This window comes from Lissotriton helveticus, chromosome 6 (genome assembly GCF_964261635.1).
Source record: "Lissotriton helveticus chromosome 6, aLisHel1.1, whole genome shotgun sequence".
Taxonomy (NCBI): Eukaryota; Metazoa; Chordata; class Amphibia; order Caudata; family Salamandridae; genus Lissotriton; species Lissotriton helveticus.
In genome coordinates this window covers 1,793,061,994-1,793,079,642 of record NC_136067.1, presented here as the reverse complement: position 1 = coordinate 1,793,079,642, position 17,649 = coordinate 1,793,061,994, and the positions used below count along the sequence as shown (strand labels likewise).

Below are 17,649 nucleotides of genomic sequence, written 5' to 3'. Positions count from 1 at the left end.
AAGACTATTACAGAGCGCCTTGAGACCCTCACGGGTGAGTAACTGCACTATACAAACTCCTGATTGATTGATTAATTGAGTTAAGTAACGATCTCTACTCAAACCGAAGTCCCTCCATTTTTAAGATCTGGTCAATTTAAAAAGGAAGAAAAAAATCTGGTCAATTTAAAAAGCAAGAAGAAAAATGCAAGGACGCACAGAGGAACCAAACATATTTCTGAAAACCATCCGAATATTACCAAATGTTTGTGTTCTGGAAACGGTGCATGCAGCTCAAGGGGAGGCATCCGAGACCTATTACTGTGCAAACTAGATTCATCGGAATCTGCTCCCAACAAGGATTGGCAAAGCCAATAGGGTTCGCCTATGCGAGAACGATTGGCGCTGTCAATGTTTTTTGAGATGTTGCAGAGCAGCGTGGACTGATGTGCATCATGGCTTACAGTAAATAAAAACAAAGGCATTAAATGTGTCATTGTGTTTTTCTGTTTACATTAAGGCATATTGCAAAGCAACCTGCACTGCTGTGCAACAAGTCTAAAAAACATTGATAGAAATAAAACAAAAAAAGACAAATGAGAGGGAACAAAAATAGAAAGGAATAGAAAAAAAGGAGAATGAAAAGGAACAGTCCCCCCCATAACAGACCGCTAAGGGCAACACTGTTGTGGGATGAGTTTTTTCCCCTCATTGCCTCCTATCCCCAAAGCTGCCTCTGGTTGGCAAGCACTGTGAAGCAGCCTACTGCTGCATTCTGGTGCTATAGGCACAACAATAAGCACATTTATTGGATAATTAGAGGAGTTGGGGCACCGAGTCATATTACTCAGATTGCAGACATCGTCTGCCTGTCAAGATTCTAGGCCCCATTAATCACAATAGAATAGTGAATTTTCAGAAGGAACGAGAGAAGGAGGATATAAATATTTTGCAAAAAGTATTCCCTATTCGTCCTTAGGCGCCCCCCTGAAGAGGTGTGCGCACATTAGTCAGGCGAGGGCCAATAACTAGCATAACTGATTGACTTTCTGTTCAGCAATTTTACATTGCCTCTCTTGGTAAACTTTTCAATCTGAGGCCCGACAAACCACATTATGGACTAGTTTTCAGTAATATTTCCTCACTACCCCTTCATGATTTACCTTGTTCTGGATTTCTCTAAAATAACCCCTAATCGAATGAACATTGGTACCACGGAAAAAAGCCCAGTTATTTTCACAAAAAATAGAATTAGATACAAAATGTTTTTTGTTTTTTTTAAAGTTCATAAACGCCACATGAACGTCTTGCACAGGAGTGCTTTGCAGCTGCCGCTTGAATTGGCACATAAATCAAATTAATAAAACAGACGAGGGTTACTATTTTCTTTTTTGTAGTTTTATATAGCGCGAACTCTAAGCGAAAGCATTGGGAAGCTTTACATAAGCAAACATTAAATCACACACGAGGACTAATGTATTATTTGCTTATAGGTATGGGAAAATTAAGTGATTTGCCTAGAATCACAGGATGTTCAGATGACACCGAGACTCGAACCGGGTCTCACAGTTCTAAAGTAAGCAGCACTGACCACTACACCACTGTCTCCTCTCAATGAAGACTCCTATTCCTCTCTGGTAAATTGTTTGTGAAGCAGATGAGCGCAGAGTATAAAGAGAAGTCACATCTGACGTTTTCCATTTATATTCAGTGCTTTATATGTGCCGGTACTCACCGGTACTGAGTACCAGCACTTCTACATTTTCTGCCTCTGAGTACCGGAACTTTTTCTTGTCTCAAAGAGAGTACCGGTACTCATGGGGCAGCAAGCCAACTCCGTGCAATCTGGCTTGAAAAGAAAGAAGCGTGACACAGCTCATGAGTCAGTCCGTTTTCGTGAAGCACTCGAGTGCTAATCTTTTACAATCTGCTAATTGAGCAACGTGCATATGTATTCAATCAGAGCAGGCAGGGCGTGGCGACAATTGCACTGTAGGTGTGCGAGAATGCCTGCTAAGAGGCACATCTGACTCAAAACTAAGAGTAGGCTTCCTGCTGGCATAGCAGAGTAAGAGCACTTGATTAGAGCCGGATCGAGGAGATAGGTGGTGATGATGACGCTGTAGCACAGCTATGGGGTGGGAGATGGCGGGAGGGGGAAGGGTCGGGGAATCAAGCTGTTGTAATGTGGACATATGCGATCCGAAAACACATGAACTAAATACCTTGTCTGTGTGCAAGTGCTTCTATGTCCCTGTGTATGTTCTTCTTGTATGGATGTTGTCTGCAGTGTGCAAATCTGCAGACCAATTACACCTCAAACAAATTAAATGTGTGCCACTGGCCCCGTCCCTTAGCCCTGCCCGTAGCCCCGCCCATGTAGCCCCATCCCCTAACCCCGCCCCCTTATCCACATCTCAGGTGAGTACCTGCACTTATTTTTTTCCATTTAAAGCACTGTTTATATTGTGCTGTTTGTTTCAAGCATCAAGTGTGAAAAGTAAACTATTCTGTCTGCGCAAATATGCTTTCGACACCTGCACATTGCCTTTCCTGTACATATGGTAATTTAGAAGCTGGGAAGCAAGGTGAGGAAGGAGTGTGGTGGTTGGGAAACAATGGACAGCGGGGCGAAAAATGGACAGCGAACACAAGTGAAAGGGGATACCCTCTAATTGAATGAACGGTGACGCTGTTGAAAAGAAAGCCCAGTTATCTTTGCTAAAAATAGAGTTAAGTGCAAAACGTATTTGTTTTTTAAGTTCATAAAAGTTACAGGTGGCTTGCAAAGGAGTGCCTTGCAATTACTGCTTGAATTGGTGAAAATATAACATCAATAAAACAGACAAGAATTATTAGATCCCAATCAAGGAAAATTAGTACATATAACGGCCTAAAGCAAGGATGTGTTTTTGCATCCTGCCTTTCTAACCTATTCTTATCATATATCGCTCAGTATTTAGACTCTATAAATACTCACGTGCCAAGGTTGGGGGAAGTGCAAATTAGCTACCTCCAATCGAAGTTGTTAAAACATACAGGTACTTCGGGGTGGTGCTCGACAGCAGAGTCTCTTTCAAATTTCATTTTAAATACCTAAGGTCCTAGTTCATGCTTTTAAAAGTAAAACAAAAAAATTGTTGAATTGTCAATCGTATGATTATATCCTTAAAGTCATGAAATCTAAGTTAGAACTAACTCTTTTATACGGCTCACCCATTACCAGGGGGAAAGATGCAAGGCTCCTGGATTTACAGGTGGACAAGGCTTTTAATTCAACTTTTGGGATCCCAAGATCAGTAGGACAAGCAGGAATAAGACTAGTGTTTGGTCTCCAAAGGCAGAGCTTGGTGTCAGCAGCTCTTTAAAGCTTATTAAACCTAAGTTTGGGAATAAATCCGACAAAAGAGTGTATTCGGCCTTGGATTGAGCAGTGGGCGGATACTACCTGCAGATTATGCGGATGGCCACAAGAATCATTAGTTCATATGGTATGTGTGTGTCCTAAATTGATTACTCTTTGGCGTATTTTTTTAAAACCCCAATTTTTGAGGATTGGGGTTAGATCAGCCAGTCAGGCACTTATTAGGTCCCTATCTGGTGAGTTGATTCTGCTGTTATGCTGTTATGCTGGCTGATAAAATGTTTACATGCAGCTTAAAAATGTTTGATATCGCCAGCTTGATTGTATTAAATATGAATCAATTGAACTTAAGAGATCGTTTGTCAGTCAGTCAGTCAAAAGCTTTTTATCGGTTAAAAACCATAGAAAGACATATTAAAAATTCACAGACAAGTTAAAAATGTTAAAAAGTTAAAACTCCACTATAAGTGCAAGATGATAAAAAATACAAGAAAGAGGGAGAAAAGGACAAGAGGGGCAAACTTCCATATCGCGGTAACAATAAAAATATGTCTGAAGGCCCCACGCAAATTTTTAATAATAAAAAAGGTGCCGCCACCACAATCAGGAAGAAGATCCGTAAGTAGTGGGCAGTGATTTGGTATTTCCTTTTAAATTGCGCACACCTAGAATACCTCATGGACAAAAGAAACCTTGATGTTGCAAACAAAGCCAGGGCCGTGGTATCAACTCTTAAAAATCTGAATGCCTCCCTAAAGTCCCTAAGACCACTGGACTTATAGTATTGGATTATCCATTTAGCCCTCGCCCTATGGTACGAGGGGCAAAAGAGCAGAACGTGCTTATCTGTCTCCTCTGCACCCCCACACCCGGGGCAAGTGCTCGCTAGCTGTGTGGCCTTAGACCACTTGTGCGTAAGGCCCCTAAGGGGCAGTGAGCCATGCCTAAATTAGATATACAGTTTCTTTGTCAGGGGAGGCTGGTTAGAGATCGTTTGTACAGATTGATGCCCAGTGGAATAAAGTGTATACACTATTAGGGTAATAATTAAGCAATGTACTGACTGATACTACCCTTTGGTCAGATACAATTGATGTATTTTAGTATTGTCCCTGAACTATGGAATTACTAATTATGGCACGTTGGCACTTTAACACACAATATGTGCAATATTTTCCTGTAGTAATTATTGTCGTTTTAAAAAAAATAAGTTCGATTCTGAGATGGATTATTACTTTTTCCATGATTTATACCACTTGAACTTAATAGATCCTCTGCACAGTTCGATACCTAGCAGAACAAAGTGTATATGCTATTAGGGCAATATCTAAGCAGCATAATTACGGAGACTATCTTGGTTCAGATTTAATTGATGCATTTTTGTCCCTGAACTATGGAACTACTAATTATGGCACAATGTCACTTTAACGCGCTATGGTATTCAGTGAAGTTTTTTCTATTTTTTTGGGGAATTACTATTTTATTGCATGATCTGGTTCATGTTTGATTTTATGATATATTTATGAATACATTTGTACAATTGTTAATAATATTTGCAGTACAGAAGCTTTCTGTTTTAATACATTATGTGATTGTGATGATCCTTTGATTACCATGATTTTTATTAATCATGTATGTCAACATTTTTCCAAGTTCTCCTCCACTGCCCTAGTCCAACACGCTTGGATCACAGCGGCCATCCATGCCCAAGAAACGTTCATGGCTAGGCATCTACGCATCTCAAAAGTGCATGTCCAATACACAGGAGAGTACTGAATATACTTTGCTCTACCCTTGATTATAGCAAATTAGTATACCGTATGAGCATTATCTCCTACCTCAAATACCGTCCCTAAAGCTATTTTACAATATTAACTCCACTTATTACCCTCATACTATTACTATCAAGACCAACCCAACAACTAATGACTACGTGGTCTTGTTTTGCTCAAAACGTCTCACTACAGGAAACTATTCTTTCAGGGATAAATCAATGCAGCAGCATCTTACAGGTAAGCAAACTAACACCGTTAGTTTGCCATATTTCTTTATCTGATAGCTTGTTGAAACATTTACATGAATATACTATAAGAATCAATTACCACCGCAACTGTTGCTTTTGGGATAGTACAGAGTGTAATTGGGTGAATCAAGTTTCAAGCCTCAGTGAAAACATACAGCAGTCAGAATGTGGTCCGCAAGGTTCAAGAGTAGCATAATTTAAAGTTTTGGAACAACATTTGGAATGATAGTTGTGAAAATGAAGTCATACTGAAACTCTGTTATCCCTCTGTATCCCTTCTAATTACACATACAGAAAATAACCTTTTGCTGTCTTGATAATGAAAAGATACACATTAGATTTACCTGCGTCGGTGTCCATTGGGATAAGGCCTTCTGGCGAGGAGCTGTGAACAACAGGAGACACTACTGCGGAGAGTTTGTAGGACATTAAAATGAGATCAGCCACCGTCTTCCTCCATTCAGTCAACAGGGATAGATTTCTTTAAAGTAGAAAGGAAAACAATCATCAACAGAGTCGGAGGGTGCCATACATAATCGCGTCAAGTGGTTAAAACAAATGTATGTCTTTATTTTCATCAAGAGCCTATTGCACGAAATTGAGTGTCGTTGGGCCACAAATTACCCAGATTTTACCAGGCTGGAGAGAATAAGTATCTGTTACCTAACTTCCACAAGAAAGCAGAAAGTAAGGACACAAACCTTGCTGCCTTTAAAGACCAGAGAATGAACATGGGATTATGCAGGTAGTTCAATCTGCAATAAAGGTATTTTTTATACTCCTCACTGGTTGCAGGAGTTAAAGAAATGACTGTGCTTTACCCTCAGCTTTGACAGACACAAGTGTTTCCTATAACTCAGGCATTTCTACAATTGTATATTATATGACACACTAGCACTAAGTAACTAAAAATACAAAGGGTGCAGTAAGACAGCTCAGTGGGTTACTGTACCATATGCAACGCTGTCTGTGTCACCAGGGGGTCGATTCCGATCCGGTAAAATGCGCTCCAAATCGTCGTATGGAGCGTTTTTTCCCCGTACGAATCGTACCCGTAGACGTCCCGTACGTACGACGAAGTACGATCCGTACCAGGTGCCGAACTCCGTACGAGTCGTACAGGACTCCGTACGACTCAAATCTCCGTACGAGTCTCACTCGGAACCCGCTGTACGCGACATCACAACGGTTCGCGGCTGGTTTTTACGACCCAGCAAGTACGATTCGTGTCGGGTACGCACCGTACGACCCTTTTCCTACGGGAGCTGAAAACAGTCGTAAACGCAGAGTTCGCGCCGAAACAGGTACGGAACGCCCCCCCCGGGTACGGCACGTACCCCCCATGATCGCAGGGGTACGGCGCGTACCCCTGCGATCATGGGGGGTACGTGCCGTACACCCAGCGTACATGGGGTACGGTGCGTACCCCATGAACGGTGGGTGTACGGGACGTACCCCATGTACGTTGGGTGTACAGCACATACCCCCCATGATCGCAGGGGTACGCGCCGTACCCCTGCGATCATGGGGGGTACGTGCCGTACGGTGTGTATGTGATTGTGCGCTTTTCCGTACGAATCGCCCTTAACTGACGTGGACCGTACGAATAGCGTCCCGATCACCCGGTCTGGATCGTACTCGCCGAGTCGTACGGTGTGTGTACGAGTCGTACGGAAACGGCTCCGGATACGAATCGTACGGACGGGGATTTTACCGGATCGGAATCGACCTACAGAAGTCCATAGAGGGCGGGCTCAGGCTTCCATCATTCTGGGACTGATAAATTAAGCACCAAGTGCAGTGTGTAATCGTACAGTACTTCTTTAATACAACATGTCAAGCTCCTAGGTATTGTCTTTTGTGCTGAGTAGATGCAACCTTTTGTATTATTTATAACGTGAAACAGGACATTTAGTTTACAGATTAAAATTAAAGCTATTTTGCATTCCCAGCGAAGGAATTACCATAGGCAAACACGTTGATGACTAATTACTCAAACACAGTGCACTAGAACAACAGTTTTAAAATGCAATCTGTCAACTTAGAGTTTTATGAATAACATTCAATCTATTCATAATTTTGACATGCCATTTTATGACAGGTTGACGTATTTCTAAGCGGACACTGATTATTTTTGAAGAGCTAATAACCAATCAAATTTCAAGTGGAGTTTGTTAAATAAAAGATTTTTCAAACGTCAATTCTAACTAAATACTTCGGAACAAGAAAGAAAATGTGAGCATCAGGAAACAGTTAAAACTTTATGGCAGACGTTTGATATTAAAAAAAGGACTCCTCGGATTTAAGAATCAAATAAATCGGTCAATCAATACATCGAACACGAAATACGATTTACCATATTAAAACAGCCTGTATATGAAATATTATGGTAATAAATTAACACATTTAAGATATATCTGTCAGTATAGAGGCAAGACTAAAACAGAAATTTATGTGCACCTCTTCAACAAAACTCAGTTTGAAAAACAGTGTTTTTAAGGAAGGTCACCTCTTGTCGTAGCTCAGTGCAGAAAACATTAGCAAAATACTTTGCCATCTGTCTACACAGCCTCTAAATACAACAAGGAAATAACATCTTGAGCCACACACTTAATTTCAAGAACCGTTGTTTATCCAATATCAACGTTAAAAAATGCTCTTTTGCACAAAGATGGGCGCATGAATTTCCAGGAGAAAACATAATTCCTGTATCACCAGATTTCCTCAAGATATTAAAACATCTTTTTGGAACAAGTGGATTTTAGATTAAAAAACAACAACAATAGCTTTGGTATTTTTAAACTAAGCTTTTAAAAGTTTACCCAGAGTACCCATTCCTGTTGACATTAGTTTTAATTTGTTTAATGTTTCATTTTACAAAGATATGAAAAACTCTGTAGATTTTCCATCAGGTCCAGAACATCAGCCTAAAAGCACTTGCTCAAAATGTTTGGGCTAAATCAAACTCCACTAGAAGGATTGCTTTTAATTTTAAGGGATGGTCACACACCAACAGGTGAGCAGCCAATGGCTATGTCTGACTTGTGGAGGCCCAGCATCTTTCACAAATAATCTCCGTACAGTGCCGTAATCTTCATAATCTGAGTGCACCCCTCAATTGGTTGTCATGATGTGGCTGTCAATCTCATGCACAACTCACAATTAAATCTGTTATAAAATGCACTGCTTGGTATGGGTACATATTTACCACTTCAAGCATATTTAGGGCCATATGTAGGTAATCTCTATTATCGATTCTTAAACACCGAATTTTACCGATTCGGTATTTGAGATTCGGTAAATAGTATGTAGGTAAAAATTCGGAAAATTTTACCGATTCGGTAATATTCGATATTACCAAATCAATATTTACCAATTCGGTAATTCCCATTCATTCCTATGGGAATGAATGGGAAGCCATTCACTATTACCGATTCGGTAAATACGGAATCGGTAATAGGGGGAACATACTCAAGGGTTGCAGGGTGTCACATTGATAGTTTTGAAATTTGAGAGTGACCCCTTAGCACACCAGGGCAATAGGGTACTTTAAACAGTAAAAAAAAGGGTTTCTTCCCTTGGCGGACAACTGAAGTAACACAAACTTTATGATTGTCTAGGTCACCTGAACACATACAATAAGTCCTGCACACTATAATACACCCACACAATAACAGTATAGTTTTGATATTTATTTTTTTAGTAAAAAAAGGGAATTTTTCTGTATATTACACTTCTTAAAAACAACACATTGCGCGCCTGCATAAAAACAAATTACAATTTCATTAACATCATTTTATACACATAATAATTAAAAACACATTGACTCACAATTGATTTTCATCAACATTGGTTGGCTAAAAAAAGAGAGAAAGGTCACCAGTGCCCAGAAGCAGGAAAGACTGATTATTTAGTCTTGATAAAGATGGCAGAGTATCAATAAAAGCCATCGAAACGCGTCGACGCTACTGCTGCACAATCAAGAAACCAAATCTATCCTGTAGACAAGATATAAAGCGGGTCCAGGTTTAGATTTTGTGAATATTAGGTTTCCAGATGTGCAAAATGTAAAGACCAATAAGGAGTGTCTCTGTTTGTCTCTCCCCCTATGTGACCTGTGACTGTCTGAAAGCACCACACAAACCCCAACAGCAGAGACATTCACAGTCATGTGATCAAGGATACTGGCAGAAAGGTACAATTGGGTGGGGCAAGAAAATGTTAACTTTCTAAAAGTTTGAGTGTACACATCATATCTCTATCTGTCCCCAATCTGAAGTTGGCACTTATTAAATGTAATAACGTAGTGCAGTGTTAGTCACTGGAGAGTGACAGGCCTTGCCACAGTGAAAAAAGCCTTTGGGAGTTTTTCACTGTCAGGGCATGTAAAACGTAAGTAAACATGTCCTGCTTTTTAAATACAATGCACCATGCCCTATGAGCCTTTAGGACCTCCCTTAGGGATGACTTCTAATAAGCATTAAAAAGGAAGGTTAAGGCGTGGTAAAAGGCGTATTTTGCCAGGTCAAAATGGCATTAAAAAATTGCACAGCAAACACAAGGAGAAGATGGACGGGGACGGAGCGCTGAAACTTTTCTGACACTTACCCCCAGTCACAGATCTGGGTTGAATCCATCATCATTCTTTAGCTCACTTCGCCACCCCAGTTCAGACCCAGCCATAGGCAAATCATTCTTGAACCTGTGCCTCATGGTAACAGTCCAACCTGAACTGCCAAGCCAGGTCTTCCCTGGACAGGAAACAAGCATCCTGGGCCCGGTTTCGGGGTAACACCCCATATCAGCCAGGTATATTTCCACATTTATTTTACTGATAAATATGCGCTCATACGTTTATGCCAGTCACGTTTTAGAAAATTAAACAGCCAAATATTTGTAATGGTGTAGTTTTAGTATTTTAATCTCATAGTATTGTAATATTTTAGCGCTGTAGTTTTATAGTAGTGAGTTTAGGTAGTGTTATAAGTGTTAAGGTTGTGTGTTGCATCTTTAGCATTGCGACTTTGCAGTTGTGGTGTTGTATTGTTGTGGCCGTTGGGCAGCAGGTTCAAGTGGGGTGGTGGTGTTGTTGCAGTACCACAGTTGTGGTTCTATAGCACAGTTCTGTAGTTACAGTGTGTTACTGCTGTAGGAGTAGCAATAGTTTATTATCGTAATTACAGTCTTGCAGTGGTCATGTTGAAATAATAGAACTGTAGTTGGTGTGTTGTCACACTGTAATTGGGTTGCTGTAGCAGTAGATGTAATGCTACAGTACTGTGGTTATAGCTCTCTGTAGCTGTAGCTCCTGATGTTAATAGTACTTAATGAGGGAGATCTTGGCGCTCTGTCCGGCAGGCAGGTGAACAGTTCAATAAAACAGCCAGGTTTTGGGATGTTTTTTCAAATCATTAAAGCTGGAGCATGCAGCTATGGACAGTGGGAGGCTATTCCAGTGGAGTGGGGCGAGATAGGAGAAAGTCCTGTCACCATATTTTGACGTGTGAATGCAACGAGGACAAAGAAGAAGTTGATCTTTAGACCTAAGGTTTCTATTGGGATGATAAGGAGTAAGTCTGTCTTGTAGATATTTAGGACCTACGCCTGACAAGGATTTATAAGTCAGGCAGAGCAGTTTAAACAGCGCTCTCTTCTCAACAGGGAGCCAATGAAGGGCACTGAGTGTGGGGAATGACAGTGTCTATGGAGGCACTAAGTGGGCAGCGGTATTTTGGATATAAGGATTTCATTTCAAGCGAGGAGTAGGGCATTCCCTTAATCCTAGCGACTAATGATTAATGTCCGGATGAGTGCCTTCTGGGAGCTCGGAGGGAGATACCGAAGGATTTTCCTCAAAAGCTGCAGAGTGCCAAAGCAAGTGCCGCAGGGGGAATTAATCTGGTCTTTCATAGATAGTCTATCGTCTAAAAGTATACCCAGGGTCATGGCTATTCTGCTGGGCAGAGTTCAGTTGGCCGCCAGCCCTCCGTCCAGAAGAGCTGAGCCTTGCTTAACAGAAGGATCTCTGTTTTGCCCCCATGCATGATGTAGCAATAATGTTTTACTCTCTACCTGCAGTGCTGTTTGCACATATAAAAAGCAGTGGGAACAATGGCTGGAGGAGCAGCAGATCAGTGTCTGAATGTACTCAATAATGCAACAGGGGGACTGGAGCGGGGAGACAGGACAAGCACATCACAATGCTTTGGTGCCCCAGGTCCACGGGAAGCCTTCAACAACTAATGGTAGACCTTGACCCAGTATGCATACACAAAACCAACAGCTCAACTGTAGTAAAGTGCTATTAAAGCCAAACCTAGTCTCCTTTTCTCTCACCAAGACTTGTGGGAAAATCAATACTAAGGAAAGGAAAAGCCCCCTTCTCTATTAATAGCAGCTCAAGATTGTGAAGGTTTTCTCAACTATATGAACCTCACATACGACTTGAAATTAAACATTGCTGTATCTTACCTGAGCGATACCTGCTGCAGAGCACCATTGATGCAATGCACCCTGCCATACATGGGAAACAGCGCAGCCGCCTGCAGCAAAGACTTCTCAGAAAGTGTTATGTCGCGCTCCAAGTTGGCCAGCAAACACCTCACAACTGAAAATGAAACATAAAAGCAGATTAAAAAATAGGCTTGGTCACAGACAAAATGTATGGCTCTGCATTCAAGTAAGGAGTCTGAGGTGTAGCGATCATCAGTACAGCAGGTACAGTAGCACCAGGGCTCACAATTTTGAGCCGCAAACTTCACTAAATATAATGGTCGGCATTTATTACCTGATCAGGGGTACTAAGACCCTTCGTCCTTGCTCGTGTTTGGGCACACAACACCATTGAAAGAATAAACACAATGAATAACGCCCCATCCTGGAGAGGTGTTTGCTAAAGAACGGGCGGATGGGACAGGTTTTTGCCTATTATTGTGTTCTTGCAGGGGAACCAAAGGAGGAGGTCAGGAGAAGGGAAAGTACGTAATTCCAAAAGTTTCATGCCAAATGAGAAAATAATTGAATCCGAAAACACACAAAGGATGGAGGAGAGTAGACGAGATGGGTTTCAGATGCAGGACATAAATATCACACACCTTGCTTTTCACTGGATAAGGTCAGAACCACAGGGAGGTGGCAGAACATGAATACATTTTGACATGAGCAAGTGGAGAAAGCTGGTCCTCTCTTCCCTGTGTTGTACAGGATGTGGGAAAGAATACAAGTGTTTCTGCATATTGTGTCCATAGGAACGAGAACCCATTTCACCATACACAATCCTTTGCTACACAGGGCTTTACTCTTGTAGATCTAGCTTTACCCTTTGGATTACAATGTGCCCGAATCATTATTCTTATCATTCTTTAAGGGAGATCCAAGACGGATGCAACTGGAGTATAGGAGAACAGACGGACACAGCACATGTATGCCCAGGTAGGACTTGGAAGAAGGCAACTACGCCACCCCGTTCATTTATTTGAGATTACAAGGCACTTGTTCTAACTCTATCTCTCACCAAAGCACAACATGGAAGAAGACATGTCCACCCCAAGCACAACGTACAAAATGGTATGTCCAGCTCAAACGCAACAGGGAGGACGACATGTCCAGCTCAAGTACATGGAAGACGACATGTGTAGCTCAATCACAACGTGGAAGAAAACATGTCCAGTTCAAGCACAACTTGAAAGAGGACATTGCCACCTCAAGCAAAACAAGGAAGAAGACATGTCCACCTCAAGCACATGGAAGATGACATCTCCAGCTCAAGACCATGGAAGAAGACATGTCCAGCGCAAGCACAAAATGGAAGAAGATTTATCAAGTTCAAGCACAACATGGAAGTTGACAAGTCCAGCTCCCAGTTGGAGGATGCTGGTCACTCAGTATTGAACACCAAGGTGGACAGTTTCATGTTCTCTTGTTCTTCATCTATCTATTTTAAAATACTGCCTCCGGACCAGTACTGTCAGCTTTGTCGAGTTCATGAAGCCATTTGTGACCAGACTGTGCAGCCTGGAAACACAGAAAGGTGAAATCTATATATGTAAACTACTCAACACAACACCCAAGACTTGCTCCTACGTTTGAAAGGTTACAAATCCCACCTCATTTCAGTCTTCCTACTACCCTAGACTGAATTGTGCCACTTCCCTCGCTCACTCCATAGTGATGCTATGTTTCGGATCTCGTTGGTTTTTGCACACAATTATTGCATTCAATTCGCACTGCAAATCAACCTGTATGTCATCAATTGAGGACTACACATCCTATTGCTAAGTGAAGCACCCAGTGCCATTTGATACCTGCTTTAATATTTATTAACACGCCCTAGACATACACCTGCTACATGCTCTGAAGACCATGATTACGCAAAGCAAGGCGCCACGTCTCCAAGCTACATTAAGAAAGGACGATAACTTGATATACTGATATGACACTCTTTAATTCACTCCCTGGTCTATTAAAAGGAGTGTGTTCACATAACACACCTTCATGTGTATGTCCATCTTTAATACATATATATTTATGAGTAAATAAAGAACATAACGAATAACCATTTATTAGATATTAAAAATGCATGTGAACAAGCCACAGTTGTACGAAAAATTAGTTCAAAAGTTTTTAAAGGCCAGCCTGAGCTCCTAATTAAACTCAGTGGTCTGGGACCCTAGAGGAGGTTTGGAAAACATCAGTGGTCTACAGAATAAAAAGAGAGCGATATAGAAAAGAGAGATTCTTGTATTAAGTGGCTAATGCTGTTTGTGGCAAAAATGTTCTTGTAACTGACCGTTCAAGGTGTTTATTTCCACGAATCCAGCAGACGCATCTGTTTCCATCTGAAGAGAACAAGAAACGGGCTGGTCCATGCTCCAGGTGTTGAGCGCGTTCTGCAGCCCTTCCTGGTGAATGAGGAAATTCAACATGTATGACGCTGTCACGCAATCAAAATGCTTAGTGCTGGTGCTAAGGTCCATTCCTGCACGAAGTAGAATCTGGAAATTTTCCGGATCCTGCAATAAACCAATGATGCAAAAATTGGATTATTTCAAAGCGAAATTATGGAAGACTATCACATTATTTAAAGTTAGATAACATTTGTTAAAGCAGGTCATACTGTACAGGTCTACAGCACAGCCCCCACAACCATAAGAAAATACACAGGGCAGGCAGCTCAGAATAGTGTAAGTCCCACAGCACCCAAGTCAATAAACAAGGAAAGGTTACAATGTTAAACTCTTACAAAGGTGTGAACTTGAACTTTAATTCTGGATAGTTTCTGGATATAACAAACATTGGCGGAGCCGATAGGTCTCGCCTTTGGGATCTATTGGCTCTGCCAATGGTTTTTGCCATGCGGCACAGCATCCCAGATACCGTTCTGCATGGCAAAAGAATATATATAGAAAAAATACACCTAAAAAATTACGAACTCACTTTTTTTCCTTTAGTTATCTATCAGTGTTGGCTCAGTAACTAAAAAAAATGCAATTTTTTTTTATGTTTGAAAGCAGGTGGCGAGGAAGCAACACAGGGAGTTTACTGGGTCCCAAATGGCCAATCCAGCCCTGCACACCGTAAAGCCCAACTGCTGATACCATCTAGATTTTTCAACAATAGAGAATTGAAAGCTTCCCCCCCAACAAACCACAACTTTGATCGTGTTCTGGCAAGATACAGTCAGATACTACATGGAACATAAGCAGACAATGTGCAACGAGGAGGGCATCTCAGTTGCTTTACCAGTGCTAGAGCATAAAAGTTAAAAAGCACCACCAGATGGGGCACTATTTTCAGAGAAAATTCTTCATGTTAAAGAATGCCTTCACACATTTGGACACTGACAAAACAGAGGAGAACGGAGTAGGTAGCACAAGTAACATTATGTTGCTGCAACTTACATTAGTGCAGGGTGGGCGTCGCAAGTGCCACACAAGATGGCAGCTGGACTGTGAATCTCCCAGTCGGCTTCACATGGGACTCAGTGCCGTCACTACATGAAACTTCCTCCCCAGCCCGGATTTCAAGTTTGGAAGGTTATTTATTTTATTTATTTATAGAATTTTAATATTGTGCGAACATGACCCAAGAGGGTATCGGAGCACTTTGCAAATAGTCAGGAACAAGTGACAGGGAGACAAGTAGGGCAAAACAACAACATGATCGTGAAGCTGGTGGAGCTTGCTGCCACCTTCCAAGAAATTTTTTGAGGGATTTACATGCTGTGTTGGTATGTTTACCTTCATGCAGGAACATGATGGACAATTAGTGGCTCTTTTGAAACATTCTCAGTAAAGCAACTAAACTTAAACACTCTCTGGCGTCGGTGGCTCTAGATGCTGAAAAGGCATTTGATCGAGTAATGTACACTCTTCGCTGGCACGGGTTTGGCCCTCGATTTCTTCAATTAATTTCTGTAGGAAGCTGGCTCTTTATAAGGTATACCAAAAAGAGGTATACCATGCAAAGAGCCAGGGTATTTCCCTACTAGTGGACAGGGGCTTGCTCTAGCAATCCCAAGGTGCTTTTCTAGGAGGTAGTGGAGTCGAGCAGGGTTAGGCTTATCAGAGAGGAGAGTTAGACATCTGCAAATACACACAATAGTCAATAAATGATGCACACCACTCAATAATTAAATTCACACCAATTTATAAAAATAACACATCTTTATATAAATTTAGGAACGAAGGTCATCACAATCAGGTAAGTGCTTTTAAAAATAGCAGGTTTGAAGTAAATAGGTTTTTGATACTTTAAATCATGATTAAAGCCTTTTGCTGTAATGTTAAGCTATGGAGAAAACATACGCTGCATCCGGTCACTTAACGACGACTTACAGGACCCATCCCCGGGACTTAAAGTGAGTAGGTGGCAAGGTCCAAGGCAGCACCAACAGGTCCCACGGGATGCAGTGGAGTGTTTTTCAGTGTCGGATGATTTTGATACTTGAAATCGCAATTGAAGCACTTTGGTGTAAATTCAACCTGTGGAGGAATAACATGTATTGCATTCAGGCACTTACAGCGATTTACAGGACCAATCTTCTGGACTTAAGGTGAGTATGGGGCAAGGTCCAAGGCAGCACCAACAGTTTACTTCGACCAGCACTTTGGCGGCCGGATGCAGATGTGGCGGCCGGATGTAGATGTGCCGTACAGCGTTGGGTGCCCCGTTCAAGTCTATGGAGATCAGTATGTCGAAAAAGAGGCAGCAGACTCGGACTGGGGGACCAGTCGGGCTGAACCAATAAGGGGGCTCAACTCTTGCGATGATCGGGAATGTGGGGATGCCTTTAGGCCTGTTCTCCTGGGGCAGCAGCTTTTGGAGGATCATCAGCTTGCACCGTGAGACGACTTTGGCACAATTGTCGAAAATAGGCGAACAGGCCAGCAGTGCTGGTGCCAAATCAGTTTGCTTCTTCTGCAGTTCTTGTTTCGTGGCTCTTCTGCCCGTCTTCTTTTGCTCGGTAGGATATGATTTCCTGGTGTCAGGGCTCCACTAAATTCTGAATTTAGAGGTGTTAGGGGAGTTTATAGTAGTAGCCAATGAGCTACTTATCCCTAGGGTCACTACACCCCCTATATGACCACTTCCTGGGGGAAGTGGGCATACCCCTGTCCCAGGGATCCTAAATTTGCCATCACCAAGATGGTCGCATCTGAAAAGTTGCACCCACACCAGGTAGCCCAGTTCAGGGGTGATGTGTTCCTGAGGGTGGACACGCCTGTCTTGCCTAGCTAATTCTTCCTGCCTTTCCAGGCGCCAAAGGGCTCTGAACAAAGGGGGTTGGTTTCCTCTCCAGTGAGAGAAGCCAGATTCACATACCAAATGCAGTGGGCCTCTTTGAAGCTCCCCGGCCATAGAATGCTAATCTGCAGGTCATCCTGTAGGCGGGGGAACAAAGCATCCTCTGCTAGAGCAGGTTTGGTTTTTGTCCCACGCAGAGCAAAGGCCCTTACCCTTGGAGGTCGGCAACTCATCTCTGGTGGCAGGCTGGGGACAACCAGTCAGTCAACACACCAGTGGCTGGTAGAGTTTCAGGGGGCACCTCTAAGGTGTCCTCTAGGTGCATGTATTACTAATTCCAACACTGGTGTCAGTGTGGGTTTATTAATATGAGATGTTTGATATCAAACAACCCTATTTTCAGTGAAGCAATCATGGAGATGGAGAACTCATTTTCACCAGTGTCCAACACATGCTCTTAAAATGGCTTCCGTGATCACATGTACTGGCAGTAATGGAACGGACCAGTACGGGGGATATCTGCTCATGCATTTGTGCC

At 42.1% G+C, this 17,649-nt stretch overlaps 1 protein-coding gene across 1 annotated transcript in view; it reads right to left on the bottom strand.

Annotated features, from left to right (window-relative positions):
• Window positions 1–17,649, bottom strand: part of THADA (THADA armadillo repeat containing) — a 1,377,633-nt gene that overhangs the window by 1,147,981 nt on the left and 212,003 nt on the right. Inside the window, exons 18-20 of the mRNA XM_078649688.1 lie at window positions 14,155–14,377; window positions 11,838–11,973; window positions 5,711–5,847 (exon numbers count right to left, since the gene is read on the bottom strand). Of these exons, the coding sequence (XP_078505814.1) occupies window positions 5,711–5,847; window positions 11,838–11,973; window positions 14,155–14,377 (496 nt within the window). The remainder of the gene's footprint in view (window positions 1–5,710; window positions 5,848–11,837; window positions 11,974–14,154; window positions 14,378–17,649) is intronic.